This window comes from Etheostoma spectabile, chromosome 22, assembly GCF_008692095.1.
Source record: "Etheostoma spectabile isolate EspeVRDwgs_2016 chromosome 22, UIUC_Espe_1.0, whole genome shotgun sequence".
NCBI lineage: Eukaryota > Metazoa > Chordata > Actinopteri > Perciformes > Percidae > Etheostoma > Etheostoma spectabile.
Genome location: NC_045754.1, coordinates 4,372,839 through 4,391,713, shown reverse-complemented (window position 1 = coordinate 4,391,713; position 18,875 = coordinate 4,372,839). Strand labels below are relative to the sequence as shown.

At 47.8% G+C, this 18,875-nt stretch overlaps 1 protein-coding gene and 1 long non-coding RNA gene across 2 annotated transcripts in view; both read left to right on the top strand.

Moving 5' to 3' along the window:
* Positions 1-13,450: 13,450 nt before the first annotated feature.
* On the top strand, positions 13,451-13,977 carry LOC116672643 (uncharacterized). The gene is made up of 3 exons (XR_004327611.1): positions 13,451-13,479; positions 13,578-13,640; positions 13,942-13,977. It is a non-coding gene; the product is annotated as an uncharacterized LOC116672643 (long non-coding RNA).
* Positions 13,978-18,557: 4,580 nt separating this feature from the next.
* The window catches only part of lsm5 (LSM5 homolog, U6 small nuclear RNA and mRNA degradation associated), a 2,996-nt gene continuing 2,678 nt past the window's right edge, over positions 18,558-18,875 (top strand). The window contains exon 1 of the mRNA XM_032504566.1: positions 18,558-18,754. Coding sequence (XP_032360457.1) covers positions 18,709-18,754 — 46 coding nt within the window. The 5' untranslated portion in view covers positions 18,558-18,708. The remainder of the gene's footprint in view (positions 18,755-18,875) is intronic.

Below are 18,875 nucleotides of genomic sequence, written 5' to 3'. Positions count from 1 at the left end.
AGACAGCACACAGACCACCACACAACTCATACGGGCATACACACAGAAACACAGAAAACCGCACACCAGAAACACACAACACACCGAAACACACAGAACACAGTGACACGCACACCACACACACTTACACCACAACACACACCAACATCATGCACACACGCCACACACACAATAAAACCTCACACACACAACCAAGGGACCAAAAAAATAAAAACACACACACCTTACCCACACAACACACACACACACACATGCACACACACACACACACACGACACACCCAGACGACACAGACTACATTCACAGCAACGCACACACTACACATACCACACACACCAGACACCAGAGACATGAACACGGACCCACACAACCACACACACACACACACACACTTACACACACAGACACCAGTGAGACACTCACACACACAGAAACACACGACAAGCCAAACGCATACACACACACTCACGAACACACACTTACACACACACACACACACGACAGGGGACACACACACACAGAGACACGCAGCTACATTCACGACCACAACCACCCAAGCATAGACGTGCCACACAACACACCACATACACCACCACACCACACCAAACACATACCCACACGCACAACACAGCACCAGACAACTCACACTACAGCATACAAGCACGACACACACAAACACACATAAAACACACGACACACTACACAACACTACACCACCCCCAGACACACCATCACCAACACAAATGCATCAACACACACACAGAGACACACACCCAACCATACACACACACACAAACCACACGAATGAACCGGAGACAACACCAAGACCACAGAACACACATACCAACAACCACAACACAAACACATACCACCAGGAACACTACACACACACACGGAACCAAACACACACATACCCAAAATACACTCAAGCACCCAAGGCAACACACACACCAAACAAAAAACAACAGAGACACCCACAACCCGCACACTCTAGGACAACAACCGAGACAGAAACACCCACACACACACACCACCACTACCCACAACACCAGCAGTACACACAAGACCCATGCACCCACACACAGACTCACACTCACACACACACAGAACATACACACAGACAAAGAGACACGATAGACCCCCACACACACACACACATACACGCAACACAAAGACACTACCACACGACAGAACACAGTGCACACACTCAAACCCACACACACAACTGGACACAACACACAGACACACACACTGGACAACAAACACCACACAGAGGCATACACACACAACAACAACCGACACACACACACAAACACACCCAACACACACACACACACACACACACACACACAACACCACACATTGACACAACACAGGCTGTTTGGGGTAGTGTCCCGGCCTACCTTATACCTTCATAGCCAAAACTACCCTTGTCATGATACCACAGGAGGAGAGCCGGTTGTAGCCCTCTGTCTTGGCAGACTTGCCGAGGTTGCCCCCAACTGATCCCTCGGAGGACACTGGCCGGATCAACCCTCTACTGGGATCTGACTGTGGGTCAGGGCTCTGGAAGGGGGCCCCAAGCCAGCGAGCCCTGCAGCTCAGTCTCACCCGAGGCCGCTGTGCTCCACGGCGGAGCAGAGGCTCCGAACAGACCTCGGAACTGCCTGTTAAGACCGTTAAGGGGGTTGTTGTGGGGGATGCTTTGTGAAGAGATTTCTCTCGTTGGCACTTTTAATGGCAAAGATGACAGCAGAAATTTTAAAAAATGAAGGACAACACACCTTACAAAAGTGAAACCTAGAAGTTGATTCTTTGCTGAGGAAAAAATGACTAAAATGACAACATCTCACAAGACTGACCTTTTGTTCTCTAACTACTATGTAAAACAGGAAAAAACTACTCCCTTCTGTATATAGTTCTTATCTCTTTTTCCTTTTCTTTTCATTATGTATCAAAAAAAAGAATGTTACCTTTTTGATAGTAAATAGATGACAATAACACACATGCTGTGGTGGATGATAGACAACATTGCATAGCTGTGCATGTTTGGGAATATGAGGTAGTACTATGTAATTTTGATATGCTCTGTTTGAAGTTGGTAAAATGCTAGTGTGGAATTAATAAAAAACAAAAAAAACAAAACAAAGGCAACCTGTGGCTCCCACCCAAAAAGAGAGTTGCGCCGCAGCTCCGTCCTGCTCCTTTATTTATAGGGAATGATCAAACATATTGATGTGAGTGTTAACCATCTTGGTTGTTTATCGGTTGATACAAAGCCGCATAGATGTGTGTGGTGTGTTGTGTGTGTTTGTGTGTGTGTGGTGTGCAGCATCAGTCATAACTGTTTTGGCCTTCGTCCTTGTGCTCTAGAGAGATACATGTTTCAATTCATTCAATTCATTTTATTTGTAGTAGTCAAATCACAACAAAGATCTCAAGACCACTCTTACAGATAGAGCAGGTCTAGACCACACTCCAGAACCACAAGGACCCACAGTTCCAGTAGTGTCCTCCAGAACATAACAGTGCGACGTGGCGAGGAAAACTTCTTTTAGGCAGAAACCTCGTCAGGTCAGACCCAGGCTCTTGGGAGCGGTGTCTGACGACCGGTTTTGGGATTAGAATGGATTATTTGGTAGTAGTTCTTTGTAGCATAGCAGGGCACTGGGGCGTTACAAGGCACAGCAGACTAGCTGGGCACCGCAGAGCGTAGCAGTGTGACAATCACCCCATCTCGCTACCAGCGAAGCAGTTTGAATATAGTACATTGAATTATCTTATAACATGTCCCTCCTGTTGTCATACTGCTGTAGGCATCAACAATAACCTCTTCTTTCGATTTCAGTTATGTCATCATGTGAAAGCTTTACTCCTTATTTCAGTGTGTAAGAGTCAGAGGTTACCAGCACTTGACTCTAGTGGGGCAGAGTTCTCAGTAACTCTGCCCTTTTACCGGATGTGTCGTCATTGCTGCTGTCGTCGTCCCAGTGGTCTCTTTGTGGATCTGCTCTGGTGCTATCGTAATTTCCGTCAAGGCCGTCGAGGGTCCATCCTGTGAGCAGGGTCTCAAACTCACTTACTTGTGGCCGCGTGGAAGTAAAGGACTTTTACTCCTTATTACATGTGTATAGATTCGAGGTTACCAGCACTGACTCTAGGGGGCTAGAGTTCTCAGTACTCCTTCCCTGACACGATGTGTGTCATTGTCGCTGTCGTCGCCCATGGTGCTTTGTGGATCTCCTGGTGCTACGAAATATTTCCTCAGGGCCGTGGTGTCCTCCTGTTAAGAGCAGGGTCTCAAACTCACACTATACTTGGGGCCGCTGAAGTAAGAGCTGTGTTACTCCTTATTATACAGTGTTTAGAGTCAGAGTTACCAGCACTTGACTATAGGTGGGGTCGAAAATTCTCAGACCGCCCTTTTACCGGTGGTTTGTCATTGTCGCTGTCGTCGTCCCAGTGTCTTTGGATCTCTGTGCTATCGTAATTCCGTCAGGCCGTGGGGTCCATCCTGTAGAGCAGGGTCTCAACACCACTTACTTGTGGCCGCTGGAGTAGAGAGCTTTTACTCCTTATTTACAGTGTTGATGATCAGAGGTTACCAGCACTGTACTCTAGTGGGGCGAGGTTCTCAGTACTCTGCCCTTTTACACGGATTTGTGTCTTGTCGACGCCGTCGTCCCATGGTCTTTGTGAGCCTCTGGGTGCGACGTAATTTCCGTCAGGGGCCGTGGTCCATCCTGTAAGAGCAGGGTCTAAACTCAACTTACTTGGGGCCGCTGGAGTAAAGCTTTTACTCCTTCTTTACAGTGTATTGAGTCAGAGGTCCACACTTGACTCTAGGTGGGGCTAGAGTCTCAGTATCTCCTTTTACACGATGTTGTCATCGTCACTGGGTCGTGGCGTCCCCATGGTCTCTTTGGATCTATCTCTTGTGCTATCCTAATTCCGTCAGGGCCGTCGGGGTCCATCCTGTAGAGCAGGATTCTAGCCACAAACCTTGGTCATTGATCCTCACGAGGAGAGCCGGTTGAAGCCCTCTGTTCGTGGCAGACTGTCCTCCAGGGGGCCCCACCAACTGATCCCGTAGGAGACCGTCAGACCCTCTCTTGTGTGACTGGGGGTACGGGCCTCGGCAGGGCCTCCAGGCCAGCAGCTCCTATCAGGCGCCAATTCACCCGAGGTGCGGTGCTTCCAGCTGCCGAGCGGACTCCAACAGCTTGCTCAGTGACCCGTTGGGGTCTGTTTGGGGATGCGGGTCCCTTTCCCTTATACTCTCTAACCACTAACCTGGCATTTAGCACCACGGGGGAGAGCCGTGTGAGCCTCTCTCTTGTGGGCCGACGGAACTCCAGGTCGCCCCACACCTGATCCCTCAAGAGAGAGCCGTGTCAGACCCTCTCTGGGGCTGACTGGGGTCAGGGCTCGAGGCAGGGAGGCCCTCTACCCAGCTTCTGCACCCCTCTACCACCCAAGTCCGCTGGCCTCCAGCTGCCGGAGCGATACTCCACCAGCTTGGCTCAGTTAAGACCGGTTGGGGTCTGTTTGGTGATCTGGTCCTGTGGTCCCTATACCTTCTCAACCACTAACCTGGTCTATGTATCCCCGGGGGGGCCGTTGAAGCCTCCTTGTGGCACTGACTCCAGTTGGCCCCACACCTGATCCCTCAGAGGAGAGCCGGTCAGACCCTCATCTTGGTCGAACTGGGGGTCAGGGCCTCGGCAGGAGAGGCCTCCTAGGCCAGCATCGCCTCAGCGCCCAGTCTCTCACCCACGCGTGGCCTCCATGCCTGCCGGACTGAATGGCTCCACCAGCTCGTGCTCAAATGTAAGACCGTTTGGGGTCTATTAAGTGCTCTTGGTCGCCTGGTCCATACCAACACGTTTCAATCCACTACTTAAGGTCATGTCCCACGGGGAGAGAACCGTTGAGCCTCTCGTTGTGGCGGCTGGCTTCAGGTCTGCCCAACAGAGAACCTGATCCCTCAAGGAGTGCCCAGTCAACCCGCCTCTTGGGGCTGACTGGAGGTCCAGGACCTCGGAGCAAGGAGGACTCCTGCCCGGTCTCATTCGAGACAGGCCGCGGCGTAACCAGAGGCCGGAATCGGTAGGACGGCCGTACCACCTCGGCTCCAGTTTGAAGACCGTGGGCTGTTGTTGTGGGAGGATCTGGTCCCGGGCCGGAACCTTCGTAGCCCCTACCCGTTTGGCATGATGGTCCCACATTGGAGAAGCCATGTGAGGCCCTCTTCGGGGCGACGGATCTCCGGTTCGACCCCAACCCTGATCCCTCATAAGGAGAGCCCGATCAGACGCCTCGAATCGTGGGCTTGTACGGTGGGGTCAGGGGGCCGAGTCGGCAGGGCGGAGACCTCCTAGCAGCCGCTCCGGCAGTCGCCCACAGGAATCTCTCCCCCGAGGCCAAGCTTCTCTGCGCGCTCCAGCGCGTGAGCGGAGTCTCCGACCACTTGGACTCCATTAAGGACCGTGTTAGGGAGTCATTTTGGTTGGATTCGTCCTAGCCCTTATACCTTTCTACAGCCCCTACCTTGGTCATTGATGCCCACGGGGCAGGTTGAGCCCTCTCGTGTGGCGGCAACGACCTCCAGCATGGCCCCCGACAGCCTTAGTCTCAGGAGCCTCAAGAGAACCTTTGGGCCGGCCAGGCCCGGCCTTGGAGGCACCTAGGCATTCCCGAGGCCCGTCGTCAGCCAGGCCCCATGCGCCGTCATCAGCTGCCGGAGCAGGCTGACTACACGACCAGTGCATTGGCTCCAAAAGTCTAGGGCCATACCGTTTGGGTCTGTATTGGACGATCGGTCCCATAGTGCCTCCTATACCTTCTAGAGCCACTAACGCTTGGTCATGGATCCCCGGGGGAGAGCCGGTTGCAGCCATCTCGTGTGCTGACGACCTCCAGGACCGGCCCCACCCTGCATCCCTCAGAGAGAGCCGTCAGACCCTCTCTTGGGCTGACTGGGTCCAGGTCCATCGGTCAGAAGAGGCCATCCCAGGCCCCAGTACCTTGCAGCATCGACGAGCCGGAGTCGCTGATCTGTCCTCAGCAGGCTGGCAGCTGACTCCGACCAGCTTCGCTCCAGTGTAGGAGACCGGGTTGGGGTCGGTTGTGGGAACTGGTCCCTGGTCCCTCATAACCTTTCTAGCCACACTATGGTCATGATCCCACTGGAGTAGCCGTTGAGCCCTCAAATTGTGGCGGATGACGCTCCAGTCGCCCACACCTGATCCCCTCAGGAGGGGAGAGAGGAAGAAAAAAAAAGGGGACCGATCAGACCCTCGTCTGTGGTGCTGACATTGTGAGCCTGGGGAGGGCCTAGGCTCGCTCCGAGCCCCCGATCACCCAGGCCATCGGGTCCATGAGAGGCGCGATCCTGACAGTGGCCCGTAGACTTGCTGAGGATCTCCTTGCCCTCATACTTCAGCCACTACGTGTCATGATCCCCGGGAGAGCTGCCCTGGGATACTCGATACGCCGACACACCTGTCCTTCTCAGAGGAACGTACCGTCGTATCCGTCTTGGTGCTGTCTGGGTGGGGACCTGCAGATCCCTAGCCACCTTACTGCAGCCCCTTCTCACCACAAGCCTGGGGCACTTTCCCGCACCGGCGATGCCGAATCCTGGCTCATTAGGCCGTTGTGCGTCGTTGAGATCATGGTCTTACCCCTACACTTGTCACACTCAAACTGGCGAGAGCCGTCCGGAGGGAGAGCGTGTGACCCTCTCTGGTTGCTGCGGATGCCTCCAGTTCGCCCCAGCTTTCCGAGGAGCAGGGCAGCCTTGGGTCTGGAGGTCCAGGGCCCCAGGATGCTTAGGCAACACTCCTACAGCCGCCCGAATCTCAACCCGAGTCCGCTGCCTCCAGCTGCCGAGCGATGCTCCGACCATTGTCTCCAGTCGACCGGTTGGGTCTGTTTGGGGATGCTGTTGCCCAGCCCCTTATACCTTTCTAAGCCACAACCTTTGGTCAGTTGTCCCACGGGGAGAGGCGGTTTACCTCTCATTGTGCGCGCTGACCTCAGGTCGGGCCCCCCACCTGATCGCCCTCAGAGAGAGCCGGGTCAGAACCTCTCTTGGGGGCTGACTGGATGTCAGCCTCAGATCCAGGGAGGCCTCCCAGACTCCGCTTGGCCTCCAACACCGCGAGCCAGAGGCTCCGCTACCAGCTCGGCTGCCAGTTACAAACCCGCTTGGTTGTAACTAACCAAATCCCGTTTCTAAACCCCTAACCCGCGTGTCGTGCAGTAAGCTGACCACTAGGTCGCCCCACCTCTTAATCCCACGTAGGATCCGGGTGAACCCTCGTTCATCCTGTCTGACTTGCCTCCAGGCCTCAGGCCAGGTGAACTTGAAGACTATTCGCCTATCTAGTTATAGCGCTCTCGTAGGTGACGATCGTCGTACCTCCTACGTCATGAGTCACATGAACTCCGGAGCGATGGCCGTTAGTTCTTTTGATGAATAAATGTTCTAGAATGCGGGATTTCATCTGACTGTACAAGGCCGAATAAAAGGCCTTTCACTCATTAAATCATTATAATTTTTATTTTTTGTGAGGATGCGACAAAAATGTAATTGTAAAATAACCATTTATGAGGAGTTTACACATGCCCAAATAACTGGTTGTACAGATCCATTACAAAACAATAATGTAATGTGATAAATACTAATTATGGTTTATGGGAGCTCATCAAACACATTGTTATTACAGTTTATACAGTGGATGCTTTGAATTTGTAGAAGTGACTTAACTTCCATACAAGAGGGAATAACGGTATGAATGGACACTATAGATAAAAAGTATTTTGTTTATGGAAGGGAATGTCCCTGAGTAAATTTGTTTGTTAAGTAATCTTGTTATGGAATTCCATTGCTAGGCCAACAGCCTGGCCCGCTGCTAACTTCCGTCATTGATGTCTTTTGAACGTACACATGTTTCACGCTTACACGTGTATGGCTATAGATTTTATTGTCCATCCGACCCTAAATCCTTTTGAACTGATAACACGGGCGGGGGGGGCGGACCTCCGGAGAGTTGTGCGCGTCCGTCAGCAAAACTCAATTACCATGGTATAGACATAAAGGCAATTACAGAGAAAAAATAAAAACAAAAAAGATATTTTTGTTCTCAAAGGCATAGCAGGATGGCCAGGGTGGCTCGGTTTTACCCTGATCTCCATTTCCAGCCACTGGGGGGAACCTAGGCAAGCGTGGGGGAACTTATATTATGTTATAAACCTCGATGAAGTGACATTTTCATGCCAGTATGACCTTTAATAACGTGAAACAAAAACACATAGTTATTTTTTTAAAGGTATAAATCCTAATCTTATATGTATAGGTGAAAGTCTTTGATTAGAATAATCCCTTGAGTGTGACTCGGCCGGCCTTAAAGTGCATGAAAAAAAAAAGGATGCAGTAATTCCAATTAGACAAAACTGTTAACAAACAAAACAGCTGGGGGGCATAATATAAAAAAAAACGATACATCCAACAGTAACTATACTGAAAACAAAAACAAAAGCCTCCATCACCCAAAATCAACGCCAAATCCCCCCCATGAAAAAATCCAACCAAAAAAGTTAAACATAAACAATGTTTAATCTTACTAAAGACAGTTTGAGAAAGATGAATAAATAAATAATAGACCCACAGTATATACAAAATACACATAGTTCATCTATGTAGCATGATGAAAGTTTGTGTACAGGCATGGGTTTGAATGTTGATATGAGTTATTATCATTTTTAATTTGTAAAATTATTACCATAGGTCAAAGTTTATTTTGGTCCATTGGAAATACTCAAACAGCCTGCAAATAGAGGAGAGGACATACAATTTTTAAATTTTAAATTTTGTATTTATTTAAAATAAATGAAAATGCCATTGTATGGTGTGTTTTTTTTCATATATTAAATTCGAAAGTTTTGCAGGGTCTCGCCACTGCTTAAATTATATATTGTAACGAATAATCGAGTGCATTTTCCATATTCAATTTGTAAGCAAACTTGTTTGGGTATCCATATTAAAATAGGTTAATTATTTTCAATGTTGGCCCGGTGGACTTGGTGGTGCAGGTTTTACAGGGTTTGGGCCCACTGTGTATTTAAGAGATTTGCCACGGCCCTGATCTATGCTCGATAGTAATTTGGCCGATGCCTCCCATTGCTGATTGGCACACCTCCCATTACCTCGCAAAGCTCGGGCGGAGCGGAAGTGCTCTGCAAGGAAGCCTCTCGGCTCGTTCCTCCTCGACTGCCAGTGGGACGAGCGGAGAACGAGTCCATCTCCGCGCCGCCGTGTTTGCTTCTGTGCCGCCCGCGTTCTTTGTGCAGGTCGGGCTGTGGTTTAACACCCGATGGCCCCCGTCTCCAAACAACCTCAGGAACGGACTGTAACATCCGGGGTATGGGTGGCGACTGGAGATCCTCACGGAGCAAGACGACCTCAAGTGGGCCGGTGCTGCACATCGTCGTGGGTGGTTGGATGATTCCACCACAAGTAAGGGCTGCCAGTGTACTTGCACCCCTGCTAACGGAGCTAACATAGCGTTCCGTTGGGAATTCGTCATAACGAAAGTCACACTCGGGCTATATGGTCGTCCATGGATCATTTGTAACCCCCTCACTCACTGACTAGAGTCTTGTCTTTTCTCTGACAGTGCATCGCACACCTCAGAGGCTGATCGTGTGCACACGCAGAACATGGACACGAGCTTCAGTTCGCATCAGCTGTCTCTCGGGTCATCCGGGTTCTGTAACAGGACTCTCGCGATAAGTTTAGTCTTCTTATCCAGCTCTGCTTCCACTGCAGGTGCAAGCTGCTCCCCTGAGACAGTGTGTGACTCTTTCCTCTGGTTATTAGGGTCTAATAGAAGGACTGCAATGGAGTATCTTCATCTCAACTATGGGAGGATATTCTGGTGCTTGGACAGTTAGAGCCCGACCGATATATCGGTGCGTGGCCGTAGTACTAGGCATTTCCCATATATCGGGATAATCGGCATTATAATGGCCGATTTACAAAACAAAAACGACGGTCCATCGATGTCGGGTTGATGGTTGGTGTGCAAGGTCTGGTCCACCATAAGGAGCTCACAACGTCCCTGTTAGTGAGGGCGTTGCGTATTGTGTCCACCAAGGACTCTCTACAACGCCCTGTTAGTGTTGTGGTTGCAAGGTTTTGCCACCAAGGACGCCAATCTCACGAATCCCTGTTAGGTGAGTTGGTTGCATATCGTCTGTCGCCAGAGGACGCTCTACGACGTCGCCTGTTAGTGTGTTGCTAGTGTCCGGTGTTAGTGTGCATAACCTCTGTCCCCCAGAGAGACTGCTCTACACGTCCCTGGTTAGTGATGGCGTTGCGTAGTCCGGTCCACAGGACGCTCCCAACGTCCGTCGGTTGTAGTGTTGGCATAGGGTTGTCCCCCGAGAACAGCTCCTACAACGTCCCTGTTATGATGGTCGTTGCATAGTCTCACCCCAAGGACGCTCCACAACGTGCCCTGTGAGTGATGCGTTGGCATAGTCCTCTGTCCCCAGAGGCCCTACGGAACGTCCCTGTTAGTGATGGCGTTGCATATCTGTCACACCCAGAGACGCTGTACAACTCCCTGTTAGTTGATGGCCGTTGCGTTAGTTTGTCCCCCAGGACGCTCGACAACGGTCCCTTTTAGGTGATTGTGTTGCTTATTTTCACACCAGAGGACCTCTACAACGGCCCTGTTATGTTGGTGTGTTGCATAGTCTGGTCCACCAGAGGACTCTCTCACAAACGTCCCTTTATGATGGTGTTTGTCAATCGTTCCACCATAGGAACGCTCTACAACGTCCTAGTGGTAAGCCCGGAGGTTTTATTTTTTGGGAAGGGGTTGTTATTCAAGTGCTTTAAGTTTTCGATCTAAGTTTGTATTTTGTTTTTTTCCATTTATTATCCTTTTACACTTTACTATATTTTGATGGTTCGCCAGCTGTGGTCGGTTAATAAAACTAATTAACATACGTAGCAACTATTTTTCGTGAGAACGCAAAATACTACAAAATAGACTAAATGTTAGGTGAACTTGTGGTGTATGTTATTGTACCAAAAAACATTCTGGATTTGTTACAAACATATATAGGGGACCATATATGCGAACAGATTGGGGATTTCTAAATAAGTCAAATATCCGCATACGGGTAAATCGTCCTTAAAAAAGTCCTTATGGTGTCGGGCCTCTCCTCATGAATCCACCGGGTTAGAGTTACAAACTCAACAAAGCTGGATCACTCCGCGTAAAAGTTGAACGTCGTGGATGTAGTATCCCGAGGCGAATAGACCGAGAAGGTGTACATTGACCGGCTTATATTAGAACAACATGCACAAACGTGAATTCATCTTACAACCGTTTTTTGTCACTCCTCAGAAGCCTCATTTTGGGGTGGTTACTTTTGAAACGAAACACGCCCCAAAAAAACAGGCTTTCATGCTTTTTATGGTTTCTGGTCTTATGTGTCTCCTGTAAAAGCCGTTTTTACCGGGTACAGTTTTCATGTACCCTCAGTTAGCCTTTTTACACCCCCCCCGGAGGCAGATATAGATGTATATTATATATATATATATATATATATAATAGTTCAATATGAGGCCTTTACGATAGGATACTGCAACTAGTACAACTTACCCACCAAAAGATTTCACTTCCCCTTGTATCTACTTTGTACATTTCCTTCCTTTTGTATTTTTTATCTTTATTTTTTTTTGTTCTTGTGTCTATCCTAATTTAATTATTTCTTGTACATTCAGTAATGGTATGTATGTATGTATGTGGGTGTGGTGTGGTGTGTTTTTGTGGGTGTTTGTGTGTGTAAGGTGTGTTGTGTATGTGTGTGATGGTGTTTGTGTGTGGTTTGTTTTTGATATTTTCTTCTTGTATCACTAATGTCCCAATGGGGATCCCTCCAAGTCTATACAAATCCCATCCCAGTTAAGTACCTCTACTTGCGAGTGGCTTCTAATTAGTTCTCTTGTTCAGAATTCTTTAAACTACATGCTGTTTAAAGCTACCCTCGCCTGCACCCCCCCCGGCCCCTGGGTTGTTGCGGTCTTCTCTCCGGATCTGCGAGGAGTCGTTGCTGAACTGTTTAAACGCGACTCATGGACCTGGAATCGCTGCTTGAGTAAGACGAAGGGGCGAAACGATAAAACAGACATTTGTTGTGAATGTTAATTGAGAGCCGAAAACACCAGACAGCAGAGAGAGCGGCGCAACACCTTCGGTTGTATGAGAGCGGAGGGATGTCATGCGGGATAGGGGTCCGCGAGATCTCCGGTGTCTGGGGGTATGCAAATTGGTTTCCTGAGCCTGGGTTAATATCCGTCTTCTCCTTAGGTCTTTCAGCCTTCTGCTTTAAACAAGGCCCGCCCCCCCTCCCCGCCCTCCCCTTGCTTATCTTCACCTGCTATCACAGCAACACGTCTGGAGATCAGGTGTTTCTGTGTGTGGTGTGTGGTGTGTGGTGTTGTTTGGTGTGTATGGTGTGATGTTGTGTGTGGTTGTGTGTTGTGTTGTGTTGTTGTGTGTGGTGTGGATGTTGTGGGTGGCTTGATCAGGATCTTCAGGTATAGTCCTTTAGGAGCTCTCACGTTGTGCACCACTGGCAGAGGTCTAGATTTAATAATATCAGAAATTGGACATAAGTTTTCAGTAATAACATACAGGTTGTTTATTCTGTACTGGGAACAGACAACCGTTTTTTTAATTCTTGTGGCGACACCAAACCGCATGCGTCAGAAATGGAAGAACTCGTGGTGTGGTGATGATATTTTGGGGGGGACTTGCAGTATAAATCACGGCCGTGGGGGGTTTCATTGTATAACAGATTTCGGCGACACGCTCTTTCCTCCCATACTAACAGAGGGGGAGGCGTTGCTGAACGCAGGTGACTTTAAAAAAAACTATCTTTTTTCACTGTTGTTTGGTTTTTTGGTGCTATTTTAGTGTCGTAGCTAGTGGAGCTATCTGTTGACTATTTCAACCGCTGTATTGACATAAGATTCACCTCATATATTCATGCTTCCCCATAGATAAGTCCGCTGACTCTCCCTCTTCTTTTTTGCCGGGACGATGAGATTATTAAACTTTGAGCCTCAGAGCTACCCCAGAACCACGGTAAAAGGTCGTATATAACAAAGACTTTAGATCCAGGGTTTGCGGGGACCAACTATAGGTCTATATAAAAAGACACTTTAGATCCAGTATATGGACCAACTACGGTGCTGATATAGGGCAAGTAAATACTAAAAGTCAGATACAGTGGATTAGGGACCCACTAATGTTTATAGTAAAAGAGCCTTCAGATACAGTAATTAGTGTGGTACCAAGACTGGAAGGTCTCAATAAAAGAGACTTTATCAGATACAGTACTTAGTGGGAGCGCACTGGTCATCTATAAAAGAGACTTCAGATACAGTATTAGGTGTACCACTAATGTCTATTAAGAAGGATACTTCAATACAGTATTTTGGGACCAACGTAGGTCTAGGTATCACCGGCTACAATCAATACCACATGTAGGGGACCCCTAAAGGTCTATATAATAGACTAAACTTCAGATACAGTATTACGGGACCACTATGGGTCTAATATAAAAAGATGACTTCAGATACAGTATTTGAGGGGACCACTAAGATCTATATAAGAGACTGGTCCGATACAGTATTAGGAGGGACCACTAAGATCTATAAAAAGAGAGCTTGTCAGATACGGTATAGGGGAACCACTAGGGTCTATATAAAAGAACTTCTAGAATGTACAGTATTAGGACCACAAGGTCTATATAGGAAAGGATACGGCTATCAGATAGCAGTATTAATGGGGACCACTATATAAACGAGTATAAAGAGACTTCAGATACATAGGTTAAGGGACAAACTAAGAGTCTATATAAATAGACTTCAGATACAGTATGAAAAAAGTAGGACCAAAAGCACTAGTGGTCAGTATGTAAAAGAGCTATCATCTACAGGATTAGGGGACCACTAGATGGAGTTTATGAATAAGAAGACTTCAGATACCGGTATATTTGGGACCGACAAAGTCTATATAAAGGAGACGTTCAGATACAGTATGAGGGACCTCATGAGATCTAAGTAGAAAGAGACTTCGCTCCTATTAAGGGACCGGGGGGACTAAAGGTCTAGGGGGAATAAAAAGAACTACAGATACTGTATGAGGGACCACTAAGGTCTATAGTAAAGAGACTTCAAGACAGTATTAGGGGACCACTAAGTCTATATAAAGAGCTTCAGATTACAGTATGTGAGGGACCACATAGGGCGATATCAGATAGACATTCAGATACAGTATAGGGGACCACGGTAAGGTCTATATAGAAAACTGTCAGATACAGTATATGGTCCCACTAGGAAGGTCCCGAGATAAAAGCAGCCAAAGACCACCATGTCATGGACGTTAAAGCAGCAGTATCAAATTGTAAGAGTTAACCAGGTGGAACTTGTCCTGCCCCTTTAGTCGATTTCTCCTTACCGGCGTTGATAAAGCCAGCCGAGGCCAAACGACAGTAGGGACCTGGCTGCCGGGGAGGAGTGGAGGGTACACTGCCGTATCCTGGCTCAGTCTGACGGAGCGCACACTCCAGGGGGAATACGTACACGACCCCTCACACGCTTAGTTCACAGGGTTAGTGTCTAATGCACCAATCCAGTCTATATCCGATGTGTAAAGGCTGAAAACATGTGTCGTTCAAAAGTTGACATCCTACGGTTACAGGAAGTTCAACAATGGGCCCTCTTCGTTTCCAGCAGATAGTGAATTTAAGTCACTTCTCAATCCTCAAGCAGGGCCTTTTCTAGGCTGGCTTGTTATACACGCCTGAAAAAGATAATTGAACAGAGTAGTTTCTAGTGTCATGGATTAGAAATGGGGTTTGCCGTGTTAAGGAAGGAGCTGATTTTCCTCACCGCTGTCCGGACAACCATATTGTGCAAATGCTTTTATTTGGGAGACATGTTGGGTCACTTTACTTATAGTAACCCGGGACAGTATCCCCCAAACGAGCCCCCGCAGCCTGTCGCTGCCGGTAGAGGAGAAGAAAAAGAAGGGGGGGTAGGAATCTGTTTTCTTGCCAAACGCGCTGTTCGTGTCCACATATGTGACCTGTCATGTGACTGCTGTCATAGTGACAGGCCCGTGTGGTGCACCACTACTGTTTCAGGGCCTTCCCCTACGAAACTCAAACCGGAGGACTGAGTCAACCAGCTACCACCGCATTAAACAAGTCTTGATTGACCGTTGTTCCGTTTCTGTTGGCGTGTGACGTTCCAGTGTTGGTCACATCTGTTTTGCGTAAGCTGTTTGTACCGCTAAATGTTTCCCAGAGCACCTTAACTTAGGAAGGAAAAATCTCCGCTTTTCAGACAGCTCCGGATCCTTGCAGAAATGCTCTGTGTCCTTTTTTGTACATTTTAAATGAATAGAAATACCATGTCCCTCCCCTGGCCATGCATTTCTTCATGCTTTGTGTTCCCTTTTTGTTAACTGCGTGCAGGCCGGCCTATCTGATTTGAAAAAAAGAAGTAATGTTTCTTTAGCCTGGTATACACCAACGACCCGTCTCAGTGAGGTGGTGCTGGATAGGATTGGAGATTGGAATTGGATGGAGGTGGTGATGAGTCCCATTCAGGGGGGCAGAGCCAATGATCTAGGTAATAGCTACTGCGGCAGCTGCATCAACGTTGGCCGTGTCACTCGCGCGCTTGTAATCGATGCGATTTTAGATCGCGCAGTGGGGGTCGCTCAGATTTAAAAGATTACGGGTAAAACGTGTGGGCATATTGAAATTTGTGGAAACCCATTAATTAATAAACATTAAATCTCAGTACAAAACAATAAGAGAAATAGGAAAGCATTTCAAAAAACGTTGTAGCAATCTATCATTGTATTGAATTGATTGATTGCTAACGTGCTCAAAAACACCATTCCACTGACAGCCTTTGTTGTGTTTGATGTCCTAAACACATGTAGCTAAGCAGCAGATGAACCACTGTTTAGTAGCTCTATTTTTACTGTATGGTGAACGGACCGAAGGCTCGCTCGTTAGCTAGCGTTGTCGCAAAGGTGAGAACTTGCTATACGACACATCCTACACACACTGCATCAGATACCTAGGACAGGCGCACGAGAGGTGTAGGCATTTGGACATTTTCTGATCTGGGTCCATGAGGTGATCCTGGGTTCGCTGATGCCCTGTTCAACCATGAATGCCCAGGAGCCGTGGTCCAGGCCTGTATTGCCGCTGTGCCTGATGCCCTGGGCTGATGCTCGCTGGGGCCTGGACTTTCCTGGTGCTTATGGGGCCTGATGTCCTGGGGGCTGATGCCCAGGACCTGGTCCAGTAGGCCTTATGCCCTGGGGCAAAATAATGGCCCTGTGGCCCTGATGCCCACTGAGGGCCTGATGTCCTGGGGCCTGGATTTGGCCTGAGTGCCCTGGGGGCCTTATGCCCGGTGGGGCCGATGCCCTGTGGCCCCTTTCGCTACCGCCACCTGTGGGCCAATAATCGGTCTGACGGATATCTATCTAACACTTTGAGTGGCTCTGCGGTCATAAATATGAGATATTATCTTATAGCCACTGCCGTGTAGCATGTAGCTAATTATAGCGAGGGTTTTGCTAGCCTTAATCGTTTCTCATGAGTTACGGAGATGACTTTTTGCATGCTCACGAAGAAGTGTATCTCAGCACACAGAGGGAAAAAAAAGTCTTATGTCCCTTTTAGGGGGCTGGGACTAAATGGCCGTAGTGTCTTTCCTGATTAAAGCCTGCTTCAGAGCACATCCGTGTTTATGTGGATGTCGTGCGGTTGTGTATTGTCAAGCCTGTCCCAAAGGGCATTCTACATGTTATTCCTTACTGGGTTTCATGTCTGTGTGTAACCATAGCACATCATGTGTTTTAGATAGATTTGCTCTATGAGTCTGTGTCATGCATTTTTATTTTATTTCATTAGCAATAGAATCAAACTTGAAGGTACCTTCTTCTGTTTTATTTTCTTTTTTTCCCGGAAAGCTTTAATTTCGCATATCCCAAAGTTACCGTGTTTGGAGCTGGAGTTTTTTTTCCCCAATGTTTGATTTCCTACAGTTTGGGATGGTAAAAGTGACATTTCAACTGACAGGAAAGTTAGCAAGGTCCGGGAGGCTTGTTGCCGGAATAGCCTGGAATTTCCATTCAAATGGGGATATAACTAGCGAATTCTAGGTACATTAGTTTCTTCATAAGACAAAATTCTATTCTATAAATAGTGTCCATTCAAACCGTTATATCCCTCTTGTTTGATGAAGTGAAGTCCTTGCTGCTTCAATCTCAAATCTCAAATGTATAAACTGTATAAAGATGTGTTTGATGACTCCATAACATCAAATTAGTTATTTGTAATTTATTTATTATTGTTTTTTGATTTACACATTCTATTGTTAGGTGTTACTTCTCATAATGGTATATTTTTACAATAAATTTTTTGTTGTCATCTTAACAAAATAAATATAATGATATAGAAGATAGCCTTTTAGGCCGTGGCATTGTCTCCAGTATTGACATCACAGCATTCTATGCTAAGAACAAAAAATCAAAAGAACTAACGGCGCAATCAGCTGTGAGTTGCATGCATGACTATCATGCTGAGGGATGCAGCGAAACGTCCCTAGAGGAGGCTATAAAGAGAAGGGAAATAGTCCTTCAGTAACCTAAAGAATATCTTAAGTTTGCTTAAAGACTTTTCTTTAAGTCAGCCTAGGCCGCTGACGCTGAGGTCAGGCTGAGCCCAGGAAAGAGGTTCACCCGGGGCCCGGGTAGCCACGTGTGAATCAAAGGCTGGGGGGCTGAAACGGGGGAGTTCCATCACGGTGCCAAACGAGGGGTTCACCCGCTCTCCTACGTGGGATCAGAGCTGTGGGGACTATGACCTAGTGGGCAGTCCTGCACGACAGAGGGCTAGGGGTTTAGAAAGGGATTAGGGGACTAGGGACGCCCCTTAGCGGCTTCGGATATCCAAGCTTGAGCTGGTCCGGAGGCGATACCCCAACCACAAATGACCAAAAACTGCGATCCTCAACAGAACCCAACCGCCCACAGAGTCAGGTTCTATCTGAGTTTTCTGCTTGTTAAAAAAGCGTTTGTTTCCTCACGCTGTCACACCAATGCAGCTGTTGGGGTACGTGTTGGTCTCGTACATTATCAGAGTTTGGTCGGAGACCCACTCTATAAGTGGTGAAGTGTCCGGATATAACATCTGTTTATGGTGTGTGTGTGTGTGTGTGTGTGTACCTTCGACCACTGGACTTAACGGACCACAGAGCACGCGGAGGGAAGTTATCTTGACTCCATCATCTTTGTTGGAGTCAAAGAATGACGTCATGCATCAACCAACCAGCACAACCAGCGCCATCGTGTGGAAAGAGGTTCACCAACATGATTTAATCTTCTGGTCCTTTCCATTTCTGTTATTTCTCTTAGGTTGTGTGTTTTATTTACTTTGCTTGTGTTTATCCCGTAGATTTCCGATAAATGCGAAAATGTAGACAACAAAGTGATCGAATAACCGTTCGATGATGCGAAATCGATTGGACTCGTCCGATTGGTGACGTTCTTGAGTCGATTGCTTGTGACTGCCGCTCAGTGAATCAACATGGCGGCTACTCCAGTAACAAATCCGTCTCAGCTGCTCCCACTTGGTTTGTAAAGTCTTCTAAATGTCGACTTTCTGTTTTAATTAGCTGATTATGAGTCGATATTACAAGTCAGAACGACGTGCTTGGAGTTTGAGGCGCTAGTTTAAGAAATACGGTTTGTTAG